The sequence below is a fragment of the Uloborus diversus genome, chromosome 7 (genome assembly GCF_026930045.1).
Source record: "Uloborus diversus isolate 005 chromosome 7, Udiv.v.3.1, whole genome shotgun sequence".
NCBI lineage: Eukaryota > Metazoa > Arthropoda > Arachnida > Araneae > Uloboridae > Uloborus > Uloborus diversus.
The window spans coordinates 91043874-91069112 of NC_072737.1; the positions used below are offsets into that span (position 1 = coordinate 91043874).

A 25239-nucleotide genomic window follows, 5' to 3' on the forward strand; every position below is an offset into this window, starting at 1 on the left:
GAGGATATTTCTCGACGCTACATAGAAAACAGCCCAGTCTGACTACAAGTGATCAAAGAATATTATAACCAGGGTTGCCAGACGTCCCGGATTTCAAGGGACAGTCCCGTAGTTTGAAAAATTGTCCCACGTCCCGGGGAACTTCCATACGGGATGGCTAAAGTCCCGTATTCTAGCTGATAACAATATTTTACAGAACGAGACATTATTTTTGGGGGAAAAATAAAGTGAAACAAAAAAAGAGAAATAATGAGCAATAAGAAAATCATGTGGCAGCAAACGCAAAAATTATTTCCCTTTTGATTTGGTTTGAATGTTTTTGTTTTGGCGGTAGACCATGAGGAATTAAATGGTTGCTTCTTTGCTCATTTACCCACGTTGGAAATATATCTCTGCGCATGCGTTGTCAATCGCAATGTAAACGATTTTTATACTTGGATAGGTGACATTTTGTGAGGTTTATTGCTTTGTTGCATTTAAATTTTCAGATTTATCATGAATAGACGTCTCAAAAAAAGACGTCCCCCCCTTTTCACTCCTAGAAGCCTGTCCCGTCTTTACTGTTCTTAATCCTGGCAACCCTGATTGTAACTGTAAAGATGCGTAAGCCAGGTGAAATGTTTTTAATTGATGTAGCTACTGTCATCGCCTTCCGACATAAAACGCCGATGGCTATGAGAATATCAAATTAGTGTTCAATATTTTTGCCCATTATAAAACATCGCTCAAATTAACCTTCATTATTTTTGTTTGAAAAAAAAAAGAAACGCAGATTGCCCACAGTAATGCATTAGCAACCATCTTTTAAACAAAATCTACAAGAAATTACTACTTTTATTTACACAGTAAAAACTGTAAACTTAGCGATTTTAAAATGTGAATTTCTTGAACTTAAATGCTAAAAGCAACTAAAAAACTTGAACAGGGTAATGGACCCATAACCATCCCTTAAAAAATACATATATAGACAGGGCGTTCCCGTTTAATCTGCAAGACTTCTATTTTCGCAACCGTTAGTCCTAGATGAATACTTCCAATTGCAAAAATGTTCGAAATCAGATGATCTATAATAAATATCCACTACACTAAACAATGACTTCCGATAGTGAAGTATTCATCGGGTAACATTTTCAATTCCTAATAGTTAATAAAATATCCTAAAATCTTTACAAGCTGAAAGTCTGGATATCTGGATCTCTGTTACGCGCATACAGCCTCGACCGTTGTGGCCGATTTTCATGAAACTTGGCGCAAAATTAGTTTGTAGCATAGCGGTGAACACCTCGAAGCGATTTTTCGAAAATTCGATGCTGTTCTTTTTCTACTCCAATTTTAAGAAAATTTTACCGAGCAAATTATAACAACGTGGACGAGTAAATTACCAAATTATCGTAACGTGAAACCGTAACATGGGCGAGCAAATGAACATAGCAAATTGGCGAGAAATTCATCATGCATTATTTATAAATATACAGGCGAACCAAATGACCATTTAATTCTCTACTACGGGCAAAGCCGTGCGGGAACCGTTAGTGGTTAATAAAATTCAAGTAAATACAATATTCAATCTAATATGTATTTGAAATCTCATGAAGCGAAACCTTACCATCTTCATCTTTTAAATGCAAATGCATTTTTAAGCAACATATACCATTGGAAAATTAAAGAAGCATAATAATCGTTTTTTAAATTTATTTATTTATTTTTTTTTTCAGAAGTAAAATTTAAAACAAATGGATGAACGTGGACATTCATAAATATGTAGAAGTTCTAGAAGTTAAGTTTAACTTAAGTTTTAGTGTCTCATTTTTCACAAAAGCAATTATGAAGTTTGAATACACTATTAGTAAAAATAAAAAATAAATTGCACGACGCAGGCATTTCAAATTGAACAACTGAGTGGCACCGCAAATAATTACTCTTGTTGCCCAACCATATTCGAAAACTTCCGCTTGATAACAAATCATGAAATTTCTAGAAACCAACGTAAAGCACTTATCAGAAAAAGAACACTTACATTACGTATTCAACCATAATAAGGAAAATTATCCACATCGAAATTCGTCAACACACATGTATTACGAGTTTGAAAAAAAAAGGAGTGGTTTCAAAAGTACTTGAAGGTTGAAGTCTCATTTTTCGGATCGGTACACATTTTAATAATAAAAAAGCTATTCAATCATTTTATAAATAAAACAAACTGTTAAAAACATAATAAAACCTGTTCATCATTTTATTAGTAGAGGAATATGAAGCAAACTAAAATAGTTTGGGTGAATGCCTTTCTTTAAATGAACAAAATGAAAATTCGTTCTAAAAATGAAAATACACAAAAAAACAAGTAATGTGAAAGTAAAAATTAACGTGTTTTACTGATGAAATACTTTCTATGTAATCACTAAAATATTTTTCATCAAATGAATGTATAAATAAACGAATGACAGAAAAAATGACTAAATAATGTAACAACAAACGAATAAATAAATAAATTATTATAGGAAAATAATAAATGAGTGAATAAATCAGAAAATAAGTGAATGAATGAATAAATAAATGAGTTATTAAATGAAGGCATGCAAGTGAAGTAAATAATAAATGAATACGTAAGTCATTCAACAAATTGTTGAATAAGTAAAATGAAATGAACTATTCCACTTTGCAACGCACGCACTTGACTAATTGTATAAAACTTTTACGATGAAAGTAAGCTTAATAATAAATAAATAAATGCTGCATCAAATATTAGCAGGCCTTAATCAATACTGAAAATGTTAATACCATGAATTTTATCATTTTAATAACTGAAATAATTTTTAACTTTCACAACAAAATATTGCTATATGAGTATCTTATATAATTAAAATCTGAGCGTATCAATGTATGTAGCTATGTATCTATGTATCTATGTCCAAGTTATTTCTCCCGAACGCCAGCAAACTGACCATCGTATCGATGGATTCGTAATTTTCCCGTCTTTATATTTGGCTAATTACCATAATACTCCGATAATAATATGTGGAGATATAAATTAAAAACTATTAATGGTGTTGTTTCCTTAAATCAAAAGTAGTACTTCTAGTCACTGAAATTGATAGAATAAGCAAAAAAATAACATGGACCCAGAAAATTCTTTTTTTTAAAACGTCCGATTTTGCAAACAAGGCGTGGTCTTGATGACGTCACAAATGATGCTCTTTGGCCATTTTGTACCGCGTTTCCACGTTATGATAATCAAGAAGCGAATTAAAATTGCGCTCTATGCTTGCGTATCAACTATATCGTTGCCAATACACGTAAAGATGCGAATTTTATATTTTGCTCTGTGAATGGCAACACAGAATGGCATTTCATCATTTGTGATGTCATCGGCAGAAGCGTTAAACGATGAAAGAGCACCGATTTAAGTAATTTTTTAAAAATATTAAACTTGAACAAATTATTTTAAAAATGGTTAGATTCTGTGTTTTTGAGTATGTTCTTTCAGAAAAAAATACTTTTAAAATTTTGGAAACGACCCCATTATGACACTTAGATTTCGACCCAAAATCCCTATTTTTCGAAGGCTTTCCTCCATTCAAATTATTATTCAGTGCTTCATCTCAACTTTCCGTAACATTGCTTTTACCAAAATTTATAGCGTGAAGAAAATTATTGAGACGAAAGAACTGTTGCCATTTTTTTCTCGAATATGAACAAATAAATTTCTGGCTTTTATTTTAAAGGCATTTCCTGTAATTGGGGGATTTAAAATGTTTACTTTTTGATTATTTTTCCGCAATCTGCTGCAAAATTTTACTGATTTTTCTTCTCTGTTTCTTTTTGTTCAAGCCTGATTGTTGAACACGCGTCAATTGACATAACTTTTATTTTCGAGGTAACTTTGTAATGATTGAAATAGACTACATGTGTTACTGCATAACTAACAGATAAGAGGTGCTAAAAGCAGAGTAAATATTTCGCTCTATTTTACTTTGCTCTGAATTCCTCTACCAAAGTTTTCAATGAAATTTTGCCAAAATAGACATCCATGAAGATTTATAATATAACGTGATATCAAATAGTGATCCATAAGATATTCAAATATCTTATATCTTTAAACGAGCAATTCTTGTGGGTATGTATATATTTCGTATCTCGGAAACGGCTCTAACGATTTGGATGAAATTTTGGATTTAATTGTAGTTTAGCATTCTAAGTTCATTTACATCAGCGTTTTTACAAAAAAAACGCTATTTTTTACAAAAACGAGTTTTTTAATATAAAGTCTAATTGAGTTAAGCCTTGAAGTAAACTGTGAATTGACGCATCAGGCAGACGATTTGCAACCATAACAATAAAAATTTGTCTCTTCTCGCTTTAAAATTTTAAACTTGTTTAGGGTTGCCATGTTTCGCTGATATGGGCAACTTTGGCTAATTTCGAACACACTTGGCTGAAAACAAATTCAAAAGCATTATGTAAGTTAATGTAAGGCTTTTTTCTTTTTTAAGTGAAACTATTGCTTGACCGTCCTATTTTATTTTATTTATTTATTTTCTTTTTACACTTCAAATAGTTTAACATGTTTTTTAAATTTCGCATATAAATTTTATTTCAAAGAAACGTATGTCTTGAGACTGTTTATGTTTTGTTAAGACAGTTGTTATCATTTGATGGAATAGGTTTGTGGATCAAAAGTTTTGATAGATATCATGCTGTATGTAGCATTTTATGGCGTAAAGTGACCAACTACACTAAAAGTACTGTTCAAAAAGAAAATCTCGATTGGGATAAAATCGTGAAACGCAAAACCGATTTCACTATACCAAAACTGGCTCCAAGGTCAAAATATTTTAATTACTGACAAGAAAAATTGTATAGTGGAAACAAATGTAACAGATAGTTTAAAGCAAAATGTTGATTTAATTACATTCAGAATTTTCTTTGTTTGGTGCTTTAGTGTTATAAGAAGGTCGAGTGCTTAATATTTCGTTAAGGTGAACCTTTTCAAGTAGATTTGGAAAATTATTGAACCTTAAAAAAACATGAGTTGACAAAAAATAATTCTTTTAAAGCCGAGCGAGGCTCGGTCGTCCAGGTACTCAAAACTTAAACGTACAACTGTGAATATCTATAATGGACATGTAAACATCCATATGTATACATAAAATACACCGTCAACTCTGTTATTCCATCCGAGGAGTTTCGTGCTTTGTGCGGTCACTCGTCTGTTTGCTAATTCTGCATTAGCTACCAGTTTGTTTGGCACTCTTAAGAGGTGTTTTGCCTCCAACTCAGTCACTTCCTATTCCGGGCTGATGAGTGTTAAAAAGCACGAAACTGCAGTCCTCGGATGGAATAACTGCGCTGGCGGAGTGTTTTATGTATTTTTGCCTTAGACCTGTCTTAGGGCGGTAGAACACTTCAAAATCCATATGCATGCCTTGGAAATGTCTGGATATCTAGAAGTTATCAAAATATGCATATCTAAAATATGTATTACAGTCTGATGTACAGCTGATATGTAAGAAACTGTATCCATGATTTGGATATATCTAAAAGTCGGTCACTTGTCCAGCAAATCCAATGGCCTTAAAGATTTATGATCAACTGATTTGGATGTCTGAGAGAAATTTGTAGTAGTCATCTGGGTAGCGGTTGATTTCTATTACATATATCGAAATCTACTTCATTATATCTACTAATATCAAAGAAACAAGCATGTTGAAATTTGTAAGTGTCCAGAAGTTCTTTAACAATTTTTGTACCAATTTCATAGTTATCGTCCATGCTTTGATTTTAAAGTCGTTTTGTGGAATATTAACACTGTTTTGTTTTGAAAGAAAGGATATACACTTTTATTACTTATTTTTGTAATCATTGAACATTGAATAAATGAATGTTTTTTTTTTTCTTTTTATTTTTAACAGTATTGAAATGTAACAGATCACCTCAAACTCAAACTTTCAGACACAAGAAAATTTATTAGTACACTTCTTGCTTCATTAGTTTTTTTTTTTTTTCTTTTGAGCAACGAAGATTTTTTATTGTTTTCTCAAGTCCGTAGGTCGCGCTTTTTCCTTTTTAAAAATAGCCTTTATGTAAGCAAACGAATGTATTGTTACAAATTTTGTAAATAGTTATCATTTTTATGTTTTTACGCGATTCATTTCTTGTAATCTTGTTTATTTTGGCGTTCATTCCGATAATTTTCATCCAAAATTAAGTCTTACCTATAAGCAATTTAACAAGCTTCCTGTGAATTTAACATCGAATTCTATGGACTTGGCGAGAAAGAAATGAGATTTGACAAGTTGGCATCAGTAGTCTTGTGTGCGATCACCTCAAGAACAACCAAGATTTACTCGTAAAGCCAATCATGAAAAAAAAAAACTTTTTATGAAACTAATTTTGCCTGGTCTCACCTTTATTGGAGTGTTTAACCAATATATTAGTCGAAAAATAAGCTATAATTCTTTCGAAAACTTGTTGGTGAATCCATACTTGAACATTTAAAATGTTTATACCAATTAAAGGAGTGGATATTTCTGTCTAAGATAGAATTTCTTCAGAGTTTTTAAGTATTGTAGCTTTAGTTCATGTAGCTTTCATCAATTCGATTCAAATCATCAACTAGTCCTTTTTCTTTAATAAACGTTAGAACTATTCCCTCCTTTCGCCAGCAGCTACCCCCCCCCCCCTTCCCTACACACAGACACACACACCGGATGAACTTTCCTTTTTTTTTTTTTTGAATTGAACCATTTTTGTTCTGACATAATCATTCTTTTCTCCTCAAAAAAATCGTCTCGTTACTGCAAGTGAAATTAAAGGCTATTTCTATTGACGTCTGAAGGTCAGCAAGTCATTATGTCATTATGTATTCAAACGAAGTACTCTCACCTTCGCTTCAAACAAGTAGAAAGAAATTTTCTACCGTTTCCATTTGACTGCGCACAAGAGATGATTATTTCTCTCGGCAACATGTTCACGGCTTATTGCAGCTTATTTAAATATTAATAAAATGCAAAAATTTGTTTTATTCCTGAGTGAACTCTTTTTCAAATGGAAATTGAGAGAAGGTTTTTGAATCTTGTGAGTTTCAAAAGCTCAGATGTCAGACTCGCAATCAGTCAAGTACATGAACTCTGCAGTGATAATCAGACTTATGAGGAAAACACAAAAATACACGGAAAAAAAATCTCATAAAATACTTCTTTGTGCTAAAAACCATTGTGGAATGCAGATCATTTAAAAATACAATATACAGGTATTTATCAAAATAATGGAAACACTCAGTGACAAGGGGGTTGGGAGTCGCTACTCTATCGTAAATGTTCTGTTAATAAAAGTGCCTTCTGACTGTAATCACTCACATTGGTGAATCCAGGTAGTGATTGAGTTCTGTGGTCACTTTTGCTGCTATTGTTTACTTTTCAGACATTACAATTCGCTTCAATACCTGTCGGTTTCTTTCATTGAGTTTATCTTTTCGCCCACTATTTTGCTTTGCCGGAGCTTGTCTTACCGCGCTGTTTGTATACTGTCATGGCTTTAGATACTGTAATTCTAGAAACGTCAAAATGTTGAGATGTTTCAGTTACACTTGCTCCAGCTAGACACGCTCCAACAATTTCGCATCTTTTAAAATTTGAGAGTTCCGACATTTCACGCGCTTGGAAAAAATCCAAGACGTCCAGAACTTCAATCAAGCAACCATGTGCAATCAGAAGGTGTACATTGCGATTTATAAAAAAAACAAAAACAAAAAAAAAGGAAAAGAAAAAAAAAAAACAAATATCAAGTTTTGTTATTTATTACTTACGACGCACATAAAAAAATGTCACTTTTATTCACAGGCGTTTCCATTATTTTGATAACTACCTGTATATAGATATTTTGCCGTAAAAAATGCCTTTGTAAAAACTGCACAAAATTATAAGGACAATCAGTATTTTTCCATAAAATACCACATTAATTTATAATTTCGCACTTACTTTCAATCACTCTTATCAGTCTTGACGCCATGGTAGTTGAAGAACGTTCTTGAAAATAATTATCCTTGCTTTTTCGATGGAGAAAATGAGTTTTTCCTTGTTTCGATATTCTTTGCGCACTTCGTGTGTCAGAATGCCTCATAAAGTTTCAATTGAATTTAGATCCGGCCTCTGGGCATCGCCCCCCCCCCCCCCCCTTTGCCTTCTGGTAGGCTCCCATGAATGTTTTAACAAGAAAAAACTGAAAAGCATCTAAAATGATAAACATTGCTTTGGAATACACAAATATCTAAACTTATGATTATTTTATTTCACTTTACTTACTACTACAAAGAAAACTTTACAAACTACTCTAAAACAAAAATAAACTGAATGTAACTTATCTAGATTTAGTTATAAATTCTTAATGAATAAGAGAAACATTTACAGTAAAGTTACTCGTAGTTGAAATTTCAGATAAAAAACAACATCAAATGTAGAGCAAAAATAACGTTTTAAAAAATAAATAAATGAATAATAACGTTTCAAAACCTGTTTGTTCCTTAATTGAAATTTTTTTCTAAAAACAACTTTTTTTTTCCTTAAAAACGATAAATCTTTTCGATCCTTTTCTTTTACTCTCAAATTTTATAACTTTGTTTTATTTCGACTTTGCAGCTTTTTGTGCTCAGTCTTCCTTCTGGGAGTCGAGGCCCAATTCAACCCTCGCCCACTGAGTCAGAGGCAACGGCAGACCCCTGCAGTGGTGCTGCCCAGGAATTTTACACCAAGGTCCGTGCGAGAAGCTTTCGAAAGAGCAGCCGAAGTCATCAGAGGAAGAAGAGAAGGCTACCAACCGAGATGTAAGCATACAAGATTTTCTCTCATCATTTTATCATCTTCTCATAAAACTAACTTATTTCTACAAACAATTCGTAGAATACTCCAAGTGTATGTAGTGTTCCAATTTTAAATCCTCATTTTGGTATAAACAAAACCGTTCTTCAAATTGTCATGAAATTTATGAAATGCCATTAGAAATAGTTTTTTTTTTTTTTAATTTTTTTTAAAGTAACCAATGAAAGAAAATCTCCTAGAAAAACGATTAATATATTTTGCGCTTTACATGTGATTCTTTTTAATATATTTTCACAAAATGCATGACATGAGCTACTTGCATTCCGTGTATTGCGAAATTGTGTTCAATGATCAGTTTGCTTTTCGTTGCTGCTTAGTACCGTCTTGTACGACATTTGAACATGTCATGTGCAACGGTTAATGGGCGCGGGAATGTAGCATACCTGGCATGCTAAAATGTTTGCAAAATCGGACACGTATTTTATTTACTAGAGTCCAAATATCTCAGGCATTCCCCGAAATTAAAATCTGGACCATTGATTCAAGTTTTACAATCATATGAAGGGACAGTAAAACCTCCGTTGTCTGGGACTTAAATCCAGAACTCTCTGTTCGCAGGAATTATTTTTATTTATTTTTTTAATTTATTTATTTATTTATTTATTTATTTATTTATTTTTTAATTTATTTATTTATTCATTCATTTATTTATTTATTTATTTATTCATTCATTTATTTATTTATTTATTTATTCATTTATTTATTTATTTATTTATTTATTTATTTATTTATTCATTCATTCATTTATTTATTTATTTATTCATTCATTCATTTATTTATTTATTTTTTAAATTTATTTATTTATTTATTTATTTTTTGGAGAAATTACTATACTTGTATTCAAATGAAATTTTAGCATTTCAAGACATGTAGTGCAAGAGCACAAATTTGTTCTTTTTTTCTAGCTAGTTACATCATCAATTTTCAAAAGTAAAGCGCTATAGTAATGAGGAATGTCAAGGAAATGTGAGGTAAAGTGAAATAGTAAGGCAATGGGAAATATTTAACCTGTTTTTAACATGACCGATATTCCTATCTAGTTATATTTTAACTTTGTTGCAACATCATTTCAGTCAGAAAAAAGTTATATCTAGAAATCAAAGCATATGATAATACATCCAAACCTGTTTTCACGCGGTGGATAGGGACCGCACAAAAAAAAAAAAAAAAAAAAACTGCTTGACTATGAAACGTTGTTTTTGCAACACAATTAAAAAAAAAAATGCGGTGGATAGAGACCGCATAAAAAAAATCTCACGTAGAAAATAACCCAAAAACTTACGAAATAGCTAGGAATTGCTTCCTTAAACGAAATCAAAATAAACCGAGTGATGATAATGGTGCCGAATAGTTGGACGAAATTTTTGGGAATACACAGATGGGAGGTCACAGTGACCTCCCATCGGGGTTTCCCTGTCATCACTTGAAGATACTACCTCGCACTCGTTTTATAAATAATTTTGTCGATTGAGTCCCAATCTGATTGAAATTTTCATATACCGCACAAAAAAATTCGCACAGAAAAAAGATTGAGAGCACAAAAAATTTGTGACTCTACCAATTATAATTAATTGATTAATTTTAAGTTAATTATGATATTTTATTAATTAATCTTACCTAATATAATTCACTGTTAATTCTTCTGAGTTAGTATTTCTTCACGTTTGAACTTCGTGCAATCTTGGACTCGCCCCCTCTTAACAAATTTCTAGCTACCTGCTTGATGACAAGTTGAAACGACTGTATGTGTTAATATTTAATGTACAATACCTCAGAAGAAAATTAAGAGAAAAAGAAATTATTAGTATTAGAAATTAGTATAAATTATTTGGTTTACCCATTAGTGAGGTCAGGATTAATGTTTTTCCCCGTCCCCCCTCTTGAAACCCAAGACTGTTAAAAGCGGCATCTTCGTTGTCGTGTGAAAACCTGTGTTGTGAACCTAAATTTTGCTGTGTGGCTTGAAAGTAGATGTCTTAATTTATTAATGTTACATTATGGTCAAACTAGTGAGTCTTAAACTGTATAATGTATGTTTTAAATTTTTAGAACATCCTATTGTGTAAACATGTTTTTCCTCTTTTCGGGACAAAATTCTTATTGTTATAACACCAACTTATGTGTACTACTATTATACAGAATTTTAAGTAATTTTTCATTTCTATTCTAAATGTAATTTTATATTTTATATTAACAATAATAAAATGAAAGTACATTTACAATTGACTAGCTCGAAAATTGGTGAGTCATAGTTAAACATATGGTATTCTTAAAAGAATGGGTTATTTTGAACATATGATGTATCTTATGTAACAAAAAAATCCGTTGACATATTTTAAAGAATTTAAATGCTGTGAGCAGAAATTTTCAAATTTAGAATTTTATGTTAATCGCTAAAGTAAAATAATTTCTTAAAAACCTTAATATTACTCATAGTTAATACATTCATCTTAAAATAAGTATACAGGCTACCTTTGAACGTGTTGTAATTTAAATTTCCAACAAACTATTAGATTTAGGAATAAGTTGCAAGAGAAATTAGCACTCTTTTGACATCTTTCATCAGTGAAAAAATATCTGACTCCTTAAAATTACTCAACCAAAATTGGTTTAACGTCCTTTTTCTTAACAAATGATTTTTTTAAACAAAACTCCATTTTAATATAGTTCGAAGTATAAAGAGGTAATATTGAAAAAAATACTTAAAAAATTTCGTAAAAATGAAATATTTGGATCAGCCAAATACAACGAAAACGCATTCTCAATTTTGTTCATAAATTATTGAAAAAGAGCGATAGGTAATGAACTTCCCATGTCGGATGAAGTATGATACAGGGGAGGGTTGCAAAAAGCGGGTAGGTCACCCAAAGCGGGTAGACCTTCGTATGCCTCCCCCCCCCCCTGGTGTGTAAGCGGCGATGCATACGTATGTCGTGTTTACGTGAACACCCCCGAGTTTGAAACAGTCCCAGTGAAGCAGCCGTGAAGCAGCACAGTGCAACCAGGATTAAAATAAAAAATATGATACATTTCTTTAAAAAATGAAGTTTTATAACTTGTGATTAGTCGAAGACCAGCTTATTTTTTTTGATTGACAATAATATTACGTTATTCTGAAACCATCCACCTACAAACTATGATAGTCATTTCGTTTGTTTCTTTTTTTAAATTTAAGGTTATAATTATTGAAATAAAAACCGTACCTTCGGGCAAAGCGGGTATAGGATTTAATCATATATTTATTTATAATTTCTTGACTCGTGTGCTGACTTAGATTTTCTATTTCAACAGGATAAGTATAACTTAAAAAGTTACTTTTATGATGGCAACTATTTAGTCTATTAATTTAATCAGTTATTTCTTTATGTTTTATAAACACATGTGCTGACTTTAAATTGGATTAGTACAACTTTTTTATACGTTTTTTTTTATAATGGCAGGTAGATAGTCAATTATTTTAATCATTCATAACTTCATATTTGACTGGCAAATATACCAAACCACAATTAATTAAGCTTAACCGCTTTGCGCTCCATGGTAGGGCAAAGCGGGTTTTCAAATGTTTGTAAACTTTGATATTAAATCAATATTGGGTTTGAAATAATACAAAAATCACTTTTTATTTTGAAGTTCAAGAACCCTGCTAGGAAATAAAACCAAAATTGTTGCGATAAAAGTCCAAAAACTGGAATTTTCGAGCGTTCTTCGAAAACCTAGCCGCTTTGGGTCACCCTCCCCTATGTTAATAAATCTTTCTCGTTTTTCTCTCCAGTGAGACCCGAAAACAATATTCCCGTCCAACGACATCGGAGTTTCTTGGCGAGTCGACCGAGATCAAGAAGGTTGGAAACCGTTCAAGAAAGATTCGAAGAAGCCACCAGGATCCTCCTTATAGAGTAAGTTCGCTGCAACAAAGTTTTTACTTCCTTTTACAAAAAAGGAAGTATTGTATTCGCGAAAAAATTTTCACTCAAAAATCGCCCTTAATTTCCATTTTGCTCACCCCCAAATGAATGTTGAGTTTTTTTTTCGATTCGACCACATGCGGAAAAGTGCCTAAGAATGTATAGACACGCGAAATATCCATTTTGACCATCACCGAGGTAATTACAACGACTTTTCTCGTGACGTCTGTATGTATGTGCGTATGTGTGTATGTGCGTATGTGCGTATGTGCGTATGTATCTCGCATAACTCAAAAATGGTATGTCCTAGAAAGTTGAAATTTGGTACATAGACTCGTAGTGGGGTCTAGTTGTGCACCTCCCCTTTTGGTTGCTTTCGGATGTTCCTAAGGGGGTCTTTTGCACCTTTTTGGGGGGAAATCATTGTTAATTTCGATGTAAACTCAAGTGGCGTTATAATTTGTCGGACACTTGGCGATATATCGCCAGTCTTTTGGTCGCCAAGTTTTGTCGCCAACTTGGCGACAAATTTGGCGGAGTTTTTTTTTGGTTTCAATTTGGCCATTGTTGGTGATATTTAGAGAATAAATATTGAATCACATTAAAATAGCGAATAATGGGGAAATGACATTAAATTGGAGTAAAAGGAAGTCATGTGATGCACACATCAGCTCGTTTTTTTTTTTAAGTGAAATTTTTCATGCGAGGACTTTGAAATTCTGATTGGCAAACGTTTTGTGTGATGGGAATGGCGAAGTTATATTTTAATGTGTGTGTGTGGAGTCGTTTCCAAAATTTTAAAAGTATTTTTTTTTTTGAAAGAGCATACTTTTTAAAACAAAGGATCTGACCATTTTTTAATAAATTTGTTTACGTTTTATATTTTTAAAAAATTACGGAAATCGGAGCGCTTTCATTGTTTACGGCTTCAGCCGATGACATCACAAATGATGAAATGCCATTCAGTGTTGCCATTCACAGTGCAAAATATTTAATTCGCATTTTTACTCGCGTGTATTGGCAACGATATGGTTGATAGCAAGCGTAGAGCGCAATTTTAATTCGCTGCTTGATTATCATAACGTGAAAACGTGGTAGAAAGATGCGTCAAATTGCATCATTTGTGACGTCATAAAGACCACGCCTTGTTTTCAAAATCGGACATTTTAAAAAATTAATTCAAAAAAAAAAAAAACTGTTGGGAAAATAAAATATTTTCTGGGTCCATGGTTTTTTCCCCCCCCCCCCTCATTCTATCCATTTCAATGACTAAAAGTAGTACTTTTGACTGAAGGAAACCACCCCATTGTTGGTAAAAACAATGAAAAATAATTATAGTTAAAAAGTTAGAACTTAAGCAGGCGTATATTTGTGGATTTAACATTTTCAAATAATGCAGGTTTCTTTGATTCAAGTCAAATCATCAGTTTAAAAGCGATATCTAATGCATTGTAATTGCATTGTTAACTTTTATTAACAAAATTAACTTGATGATTAGTACTATTATTTTTCATTGTTTTTGGACACAATTAAAAAGTGGATCTCGAGTAGTGATTAGTTTTCTTATTGTTTGTAATCTATTTTCTTCATTAGAATATAAACTTTTGTTGGTAATATGCTTAAGTCAAGCGCAGAAAAAAAAAAAAAAAACAAGATCTTGCGTGGGCAAAAACGTGCGGGTGAAGTAGGGTTCGGAATGTAAAAGAAAGAAAAGATAAAAGTTTCTCACTTCTGTCTTCTCTTTTTTCTATTCTTATATTGTCTTTACGACACACGATTCCCGTTTTTCTTTTTTTTTTCTTTTTTTGTGCGTTATGATCTTTTTTTATTGTTGATCCAATGTACATTGTACACTATTATGCGAATTACGAAGAACAAGAGAGAAATTTTGATTTTTTTTTAGTTAGTGCCGTTCAAATTCATTTGTCTATTTTCCTCACGCAGGTTCAACTTGACTCCACAGCAAATTATGTTTGGACTGGCCGAAACGGATCTGAAGACCATGCTTCAGGGCAGTGAAGTGGACAACTGCGAACGACAATTCAACTTCTCCTGCAGGTCGAGTGACAGATATCGAACATATGATGGGACCTGTAACAACCTGAAACACCCTTCCTGGGGCATGGCTTCGTGCTGCTTTGAGAGGCTCGTCGATCCAGAATACGCAGACGGTCAGTGGTAAATTTAGCAACGAGAAATTAAAAAAAAAAAATGTTAGTGAAATTAGAAACAAGAAAATTATCTTATATTAACTTTAAACCTAGAATTCAATTAACATGCATTTTCTGAAACTGATAAATCTTTACTAATAATAAAGCTGAAAGTCTCTCTGTCTGGATCTCTGTGACGCCCATAGCGCCTAGACCGTTCGGCCGATTTTCATGAAATTTTTCACTAAATTTGTTTGTAGCATGTGGGTGTGCACCTAGAAGCTTTTTTCGAAAATTCGATTTTGTTCTTTTTCTATTCCAATTTTAAGAACATTTTATCGAGCAAATTATCATAACGTGGGCGAGTAAATTAACAAATTATCATAACGCGAAACCGTAACCTGGGCAAGCAAATGAACATTTCAAATTGGCGAGAAATTCATCATGCATTGTTTGTAAATATACAGACGAATCAAATGACCTTTTAATTTTCTACTACGGGCAAAGCCGTTCGGATACCGCTAGTAATTAATAAAGGGATCTTAGGATCTTACACGCTTGTAATTCCTTAAAGCCCTGAATCGTAGAATAAAGTAGTGATACGTTCACCATCTTAGGACTTGATGCTTTCTTTCTTTTGTTCACGCGAAGTTTTTTCCACGAGAAGTCTTGACCGCGCGAAGTTTTGTCCACTCGAAGTTTTGACCGCGCAAAGTAATGGATCGGCGAAGTTTTGGCCGCGAAGTTTTGTCCAGCGAAGTTTTGGCCGCGAAGTTTTAACCCCACACCTCTATGTCTGCTGTGATGAAGAAGAGTGTTTTGCTTTTTGTTTATGGTTTCTTGCTAACTCAATGTAATTCCACAATCAAATGCACCTCAATCAAGAAGCAAAATAAGCTACTTATAGCAGACTCAAAAAGAAAATGGGATTTAGCCCCAAGATGGCGGATACGTCGCTACTTAAGGTACGATATAGGGCTTCAGTTGCTTCAATATGATACAGACTTCAAATTTCAATTTTGTTTTCTTTTCTTTTCAGGCACTGCCGACAAACGATTGTCCCGATCTGGTGGACCCCTCCCATCACCCCGACGCATTTCGCTGGAGATCCACTCCCACTTCGACAACCCGACAGACTACGTCACCCACGCATTCATGACCTTTGGCCAGTTCCTTGACCACGACATCTCTCTCAGTCCCCTAAGCCAAGGACGTAAGTATTGTGTGTTTTTCACAAGAAGGCACTTGACTCCTCCTTCGCCACGTGGTATCCGATGATTCGATTTCGCTGTTTTCGGCGGAAGGTATATTCAGATCATAGCATTTTGTTGTAAAAGCAGCAGTTTTTAAAATGTAAGAATAACTAATATGACAACATACAAGTGAAGCAAGTGATGTAAAGGACACTTAGACTTTTTTGCACATTAAAATGCACACCCAAATTAAGGCTGTCTGGTTGTCTCCTTTATTGGAGTCTCTTTTGGTGGATCGCGTACCGATTATCTTCGCATAAAATGGAACTCTGCTTTCGAAGAGGCGTGGCGAAGTGCCTTCTCCTGAAAAACGGACAATAGTGTCTTTTTGTTATGAATATTCATGCTAAAATCGCCAAATTTCGGACATAGCACTTCAATGAAACAACCTTGGGAAGTGATAACATCCGTCACGCTGGATCAGCTTTCAGTACTTTCCCTCAAGATATCGTACCTGTTCCAAGGGGGCTTGCGAGTATTAGTGCTTTATGTCAGCATTTTCAAAAACTTTTCAATCATATGGAAGCCTTTTTACAAAGTCCACGTTTCACGGAACCTTAACGCCAGCAAACTAAAATGTCTTCAATATACAGTCAAGCTCGCTTATTAGAATATCGGTTAAAAGAATATCCCGCTTAATACAAAACATTTTCCAAGCACCAAACCGTTATAATTTGTTATTTTGATCCCGGATAATGGAACATCTCGTTCATTATAATAGTTTTTCGTTGCAAATTGCCTATTCGATTAAGCACGTTCGACTAGAGAAAATTTGTCTTAAATGATAAAGAAGTTATTTATTTTCATGGGTCAATTTGATAGCAGTATAATAAAGACATAATTAAGAGAAATGTCGAAGTTGTCATTTTTCTTTCAAGATTGCATCACTCATAAGAAAAATGTTGAAATATGCAAAAATAGTGCCTTAACGTCTTAATAATAACTATAAATAACATATGAGGCAGTGAGAAGCAAAAGGATGTAAGTGGTAAAATTAAAAATTTGGAGATAACCCGTACAAATGGTAAGTGAACCTCTCCTCTGCCATGGACAAGATATAGTACTAGTGGCCCTGGTAGGTGCTGCTGTATAGCATGATTTATAAAAGAAATTCAATGTCAGCCTACCTAGAACGTTATCTTTATAGTCGTTTTACTCAAAACTTTAAAATGTCCACTTACATCCCTTTACTTCTCACTGCCTCATATGGCATTAAAATATTCCACCACACTCGATTCCCAATGTTATGAAGTGGTTCTTTTTTTGTGTTAAAAAAAGTTCTCATTGTTGACCAGTTGTTAAAATCACAATGGGTTTATTTATTTTTACACTCGAGGAGGAATGTCTTCTAAGAAATGTTGTAAACTTAGAATTTCTCTATGCTTAACTAGCTTTCTAGTAGAATTGCTGATTGGCGAATGGCATAAAAATGATATATAAATACTTCTCTTGAATTCCGATGTGAATTTTCTTACAGCAAACAATGAGATTCTGGATTGCTGTCCTGTGAGTGAAGAAGATCCACCACAGTGTGATCCCATCCTCATAGACCAAGACGATCCCTTCTTCCGGAATTTCGGGATCACCTGTTTGAGCAACGTCCGTTCCACCATTTGCTCCACCTGTTCCTTAGGTAAGACGATCAGAACAACTTAAAAATCGCATTTCATTTTCAAATTAAAAAACAAGCATTAGTAAACGCATCGTGAAACGTTTCGCGTTCGAAGGGATTTTCTAATCCAAATAGTTAATAAAAAATTATTAAATAAAAACAAAAAACCCGACTACGTAAAAACCAAAAAACCAAAAAGAAAAAAATGTAAGCCAAGTCGTTTAGAATGTTATCAAGTACTAGTGAATAACTACACCATTGAAATAGTTTTACAATCGATACACACTAAGACAAATCATAAAGTCAAGAGCATAATAGAAGGATAATAGTCGGGGCCCATTCTTTTTTGACCAATCAAGGAACCCCGTAAAATTTGACTTTTTAGTTAATTTTCATTGACTTAGTTATGATTATAAGATGGTAAATTTCGAAATCTTGTCATTTCATTGAGAGAGTTTATATCGTGAGGTTTATTAAGTAACTTGCAGTGGTCTAAACTACTGATGATTTTAACTCGGCCGAAAGCTACATGTGCTTGACCTTTAGCAAAAATGTCAACCACAAAACAAAGTGGTAGTCAACCACATCACAGCTATGTAAACAACCTGTTTAATCATGATGGCGCGAAATCGGAAACCTAGTCAGTCAAATCTTTCTCGCAGAACTAAAAAAACCCATCAAGAAAGTACACGTCGCGAAACTCAGTCCCTTGAATCAAGGCAAAAGCAAATGCAACATGTTAAAGATTAAAATCGAATTCGTAGACTTAGTAAACAAAAAATTCAGGCAGTGAAAACACTACCTGCATTTTCCGTTCGCTGTGTCGCAAGCAGGTAGCATGCGACGCGATCCCAAAATGACAAAATGGCGACTGATTGTTGATATGGAGAATTTTGATTACTGACATGTGTTTAGTGACACTCCCAAGGTTAAGACATCGATTGACGTAAGAGTTATTAAAATTGACCAAGGCGTTTAGCCTCTAGAACGCCACATAGGAACAAACATACATACATAGATTGATAAACACATTACCCTCGTTTGCGTCGCGCACGCGCAATCGGATAAAAATGATGTTATAGTAAGGCTCTGATAAGTTGACTTCCGATCGTTTGAGGAGTAAACGATTCCATTTGTTTAACTAAGGATGGGGAGAGTTGGATTGCGTTGACGACCATGGTTATTGGCATTTTGAAAATCAAAGAATTTATCCTCTTTGACCGTAACATAAATGAGCTTGTTTAAGATCAAGTTTTTTCTTTTTTACTTTCTTCTATATCTAATATATAGAAGAAAGTATTGGATTCGTGCAAATTTTCGAATTTCGAATTTTGACGGATTCGAACGTTTTGAGGTGTACTGAGTCCATTTCGACCATTTTTGGAAAATGTCTGTCTGTCTGTGTGTGTGTGTGTATGTATGTATGTGTGTGTGTGTGTGTGTGTATGTATGTGTGTCACGTCTGTGTGTGACCAGTTTTTTGTGGCCGCTCTACAACAAAAACTACCGCATGAAATCGAACGAAATTTAGTACACATATGTGCCCCTATGTGAACTTGTGCCCATTAGTTTTTGGCGCGAATTCCTCCAAGGGGGGTGGAGCAATGGGACGTTTTTTGAGTTACGCGTGCTTGCTATTCCTCAGGAAGTAACTGGCGGAATCAAACAAAATTTGGTCCATGTGTTGCCCCTAACAGGAGCAGGTGCTGATTCAATTTTGGTGTCAATAGCTCAAACGGGGGTTGAGTTATAGAACGTTTTTTGTCGTCAATTGTGACTGCTGTATCTCAAGAAATAACGAACGGAATCAAACAAAAATTTTTTGACAAGTAGCCCTTAGTGGGTATTAGAGCTGATTTTATTTTGGTGTCAACAGCTAAAAAGGGGGTAGCGCAATCGCCCGTTCTTTTTTTCCATTGTGAGTGCCCTATCTCAAGAAGTAATGCTACGTTCTGGTTGAAATTTGGAATATATGTGAATCCATACGTAAACAGGCTTTGGTTCAATTTTGACTCCAATCGCTCCAAGAGGTGTTGATTTTTTTTTTTTTTTTTTTTGCGAATAAAAATAGTTTTATTAATGCAACAATAAGAAAGATAAATCGTAATAGATTGTCGTCTGCGTATTTCTCGTGATTTTAATTGTATGGAAATGATCGGAAATATTATCTCAATGATTTAAAATTTTTAACTCTTGCCATCTTATGTTTGTTAATAAATAAAATATTTGTAATTAATTCAAGTAAGGCTTTTAAAATAACTTTCAATTTTCGCTCTTTGTTTTGTTTTTGCAATAATTCAGACATTGGGATGGTCGTCAAGTTTTTGCATGTGTAATTTTGTTTTTGTTGGGAATATTGCTTCCTCGTCAAGCATGGGGAGGGATCAGAAAAAGGAAAAATATAGAAGAAAGTTTCGTGATGGCCACAACATACTAGTTTTTTTTTCCTTTAAACCAAAACCAGATTTAATTCAATCAATATTCTTCATACTATTCACATAATACTTTCAGGCATTCGGTATGTTTTCAAACGTGGAAAGCTGTTTTTTATTTTTAGATTGTAACTTTGGCAGTTGGGATGAAGCTTTTGGTCGAAAACGAAAGATTTTAGACGAAAATGGAGAGAATAGAGAATTTCAGGTTACCGAATCATTAAGGTTACATAGCCGTTTCGTCAGAAAAATTACCTTATTTAAACTAATAAGTTTTTTTTTTTTTTTGTCTTAAAAATGATTAATTTTGAACGGTATATAGGTTATAAAGAAACAATGTAATAAGATATGCAACGAAAATTACGAACACATGTAGCGGAATTACAAAGTGCTTTGCTCATAAACTTCCCACTTCGTTCATTAAAAAATATTAATCCATATGCTTTTACTTTTCAACAAAATTGAATTTTCAACTTTTAATTCTTAACTTTGATATTATTATATTTAGTTTTAATTTTAGTTGGACGTACGAAAATTAACTCAATCAGCACAGCCTAACCAAAACAAATGGCTTCGGCTCACCGATTGCGGTCAATGATGACTTATTTTGTAAAAACGAGGGTTCTCCAAAACTCTTCCTGATTTCGCCTATGAAACAAGTATGTATGCGGAGCGGAATAGTGGTGAATGGAGCTTTCAAGTGAGGGGGCAAACATTTTTGGAAGATGAAGACCGGATTTTGGGCTAATTTTTAAGGAACTTAAAGAGGAAAGATTAAGGATGCGCTCTCCGTCGTAAATGTTTTGGAATTGTGATTTTAGCATTATTTTGTCAGCGTTGGGGAGCAGGGAGAAGATTTGTGGTTCTCCCCCCGGAAATTCTTTGAAGTTGAAGTCTTAAGAAAAAAATGCTTCGGAAATCTCTGATGATGTAAAAATGGGAAAGGAAGGGGGCGGGAGGGGGCTCCACGAAAAAAAAAATCCCAAACTGGTGTCTTTAACCCAAATTTAAGCCACCTTTAGCAAACTTTAGGCAATTGATTCAAGGGTAATATTCCGGAAATTTTGTGAAGTGGAAGCTTTAAAAATGTTATTTAAAGTTATCTTTGGGTGGTTTAAAGGCTAAAGAAGAGGTTTGAAGGCTCTTTTCCTTTTTTTTTTTGAAATTACGAAATGCTAAGAACTCAATGTTAGACTTACTTTGGTAACTTCAGAGGAAGATTCAGGGAACTATTTTGCTTTTTTTTTTGTCCAAATTGAGGTGGTAAAGAAGTATTTTCAAGTTATGTTTACTGATGTAAAGGCAAAGGTGCTCTTTTCCAGGAAAAGGTTCCGAAGTTGGAGTTTAAAATGCAAATTTTTTGAAATTTTAAGTCTTAAAATAACAATTTTAAGTTATCTTTGGTGATGTTTGGGTTCGGGTGATCTCCCCGGACATTTTTTGATATTTAAATCTTAGAATAGTTTTGGCAATCTTTGACGATTAACAAAGGGCGGAGGCTCCCCTTTGTAGTAGCCGTGGCATCTGAGAAATACATATTTGTGCTCAGCGCGGATTTGTCGTATCGCAAATGTCGCATCTACCAGGAGACCGTTAAGGGATATAAAAGTGCACATAGTAAATGTTTTACAAAGTTGTGTGATAGACAAACGGCAGTCAAAAATGCATTGCGGCGGGACACAAAAACTATGTGAATCTGCCACTGTTGTGCTTTAAAATGCTCTCATATGTGCTTTAAATTTTTATTTGAAATTCATTATATATGTGAGAAGATGATAACAAGAAAGACAGTTCAATAAATTTGCATCTGTATGTTAATTGCATATGCTTTTTTTAGGACCCAGACAACAGACCAATCAGCTCACAGCTTACATCGATGCTTCGCACATCTACGCACTGACAACCGAGGAGGCTATGGCTCTTCGAAATAGGGATGGAAGTGGTAAGAATAATAATCTTCTTTCTCATTTCTGATACTCCTCCAGTTGAAAAATGCTGTGCTTGGGTTTTGTGATGACATAAAGTCCGTAATGTACGCATGTACGAGTAGACCCTTAGCATCAGTAAAAAGTATAAGGCCCAGAAATATAGCGTCGAAGGGAACTTTTGAGCATTCCACTAGGTACTTGCTGAGAATTCACCAAACCCAGATTCCTTACACTCAGTCACAACTCTTTTAAATGATGGGCCTAATTTTCAGGCCTTAGATTTGAAAAAAAGAAAAAAAAAGGGGGGGGGGAGATCAGAATTATTTCGAAATCCTGTAACTCCATATGAATAATGACAAAACACTCATATTCATTGCAATTCTTTTTAGTTTCAGTCGTGTAAGAGTTGAAGTTGTAAAATAGATTTTGTTGCTCTCAATTTCCATTTATTTTACTATTTAATTTATTTTTATTTTTTTCATTCACTATGACATTATTCAAGCTATGTATTGCTTTTTTTTTGCATATGTTTCAGGTGTGTGAGCTCAGGTGCAAGAAATTTTATTCCTTTTCCGTTTTCGGAATAACGGCGTTACCTAATTAAGTGTGCACCATTTGATTTTGATACATAAATTATTACCCATACCACACATGACAATATATATTCTCTTTACGCTGTTGCTACATATTCACTTATTTTTCGTCATTCTTTAGGAACCTTGCGGTCCGTGAATGTAGGGCAAGTCGGGGAACTGCCCCCAGGAAGTTCCATTCCAAACGACGATCAATGCAGTTTTCAAGATACAGAATTTGACTGCTTTGAAACAGGTAAAGTCATTTGCAAAAAGTGATAATTTAATTTCGTAACACATTTTGACTATCTTTACAAATAATAAAGCTGAAAGTCTGTGTCTCTGGATGTCGGGATGTCTGGATGTCACGATGTCGGGATGCTTGGATGTCTGTTACGCGCATAAAGCAGGTTCGTACGCTCCTTCAAAACTCCTCCAATACTCCTTCATTTAGGAAATATTTTTGTAGGGCCCTTCAAACTCCTTCATTTTGGTTTGAACTCCTTCAAAACTCCTTCTTTTTGATTTCAAGACTCCATAGTCTTCTTCTATGACAGTAACTTAAAATACTTCGGTCGACACAACTTACATTCATCACAAGGGCGAAGGTATGAGGGCGATTTTAATGTAGTAATTTCGTATATTTAATTTTTCATAAAGATGTGATTTACAAATTGATCATAGAAGTTATAAAAGTTGAAGGCGAAAATATTATTAGATGACTAAGACATATCATAAAGTAAACCATGCTTAAATGGTGCTTGGCTGTGCTTTTCTCTCCACCACTCTCTCATCTGCAAAAGTCAGTTTTTCTAATTATTATTTAAATATTTAGAAATACATAAGCAGATGTACTATGTTAAGTGATTGTGTTAAAAAAACAATTGTGTAGCAAATCGCAGTTATGATATTGTAACGTTCACAAGTGATGTCATGCCTTGAGAGGGGGGAGGGGTTTATGAAATTGTGACAAGGGGAAGAGAGAGAGGGTGACAAAAAGTAACATCATGCAGTTATTATAACAGTATGTTTATAAAAAATATGACATGTGACAAGAGGAGGAGTAAGATGAAGTGTGACACTTCATTTACGGGCAGCCCATTGGTACTCCTTCAAAATCTTATTTTTCTCCTTCAAAACTCCTTCATATTATTTCGAAAATTGAGTACGAACCCTGTAAAGCCTAGACCGTTCGACCGATTTTCATGAAATATGGCACAGAATTAGTTCTTAGCATAGGGGTGAGCACTTCGAAGTGATTTCTCGAAAATTCGATTTGGTTCTTTTTCTATTCCAATTTCAAGAACATTTTACCGAGCAAATTATCATAACGTGGACGAGTAAATTACCAAATTATCATAACGTGTAACTGTAACATGGGCGAGCAAATGAACATAGCAAATTGGCGAGAAATTCACCATCCATTATTTGTAAATATACAAGCGAACCAAATGACCTTTTAATTTCCTACTACGGGCAAAGTCGTGCGGGTACCGCGCTAATCGCAAATAAAGTTAAATGATTTTTGATGCATCTGGGACTAGTGTTTTAATTTGCTTGATCTCCCTTGAGGGTGAGATCTATGAGGACTTCTTTTCAAAAACCTTTTCAGCCGGAAGCTAATATCTCTGGGTATTGAAATAGAGATTCCTTGGAGCCCCGAAATACGTGTCTGAGGTGCAAAATTTTAATTTAACATAATAAATGGATTTCGTTCTCTGAATTTGAAATTTATTTATCGCAACATTGTCTAATCAAAATGAAACCGTATTCAATATCAGTTTTAATGAATAAAATGTAGAGGATACATTTCTTAGCTTTTTTTTTTTTTTTTTTGAATCCTCCAAGTGTGCAATGGGGTCGTTTCCAAAACTTTAAAAGTTTTTTTTTTCTGAAAGAACATGCTTAAAAACATAGAATCTGACCATTTTTTAAATAATTTATTTAAGTTTAATATGTATTTAAAAAAAATCTTTAATCGGTGCACTTTTATTGTTTACTCTTCTGCTGAAGACGTCGAAAATGATAAAAATGCCATTCATTGTTGCCATTCACAGAGCGGTAGAAAGATGCGCCAAGTGCACCTTTGTGACGTCATAAAGACCACGAGTTGTTTGAAAATCGGACAGTTAAAAGAAATTAGTCTCCAGGTTGAGTCCATATCCTACACACACGTGCATGCATACCACACATACACACACATTCTAACATATATACACACATACATACACACACACATACCCACACACTCATGCCTGCACACAGACATGCACACTCGTGATTGCGAAAAACATAATTTCCAAAGTTCAAATTAATTATTTTTTTACTTTTTTTCTTTTTTGCTTATTCTATCAATTTTAGTGACTAAAAGTAGTACTTTTGACTGAAGGAAAGAACCCCATTGTGAAATTCAAACACACTCCACAAAAGATTCAAGTTTACATTACAAAATTAAACCATCAGGTGTAAAATGCGTGCTTATTACCGTCTGCCAGCAAGTATTGATAGCCCGAT

At 33.8% G+C, this 25239-nt stretch overlaps 1 protein-coding gene across 1 annotated transcript in view; it reads left to right on the top strand.

Moving 5' to 3' along the window:
• The window catches only part of LOC129226787 (chorion peroxidase-like), a 66345-nt gene that overhangs the window by 15042 nt on the left and 26064 nt on the right, over nt 1–25239 (top strand). The window contains exons 2-8 of the mRNA XM_054861416.1: nt 8634–8818; nt 12646–12769; nt 14723–14949; nt 15968–16141; nt 17659–17814; nt 22063–22167; nt 22868–22981. Coding sequence (XP_054717391.1) covers nt 8634–8818; nt 12646–12769; nt 14723–14949; nt 15968–16141; nt 17659–17814; nt 22063–22167; nt 22868–22981 — 1085 coding nt within the window. The remainder of the gene's footprint in view (nt 1–8633; nt 8819–12645; nt 12770–14722; nt 14950–15967; nt 16142–17658; nt 17815–22062; nt 22168–22867; nt 22982–25239) is intronic.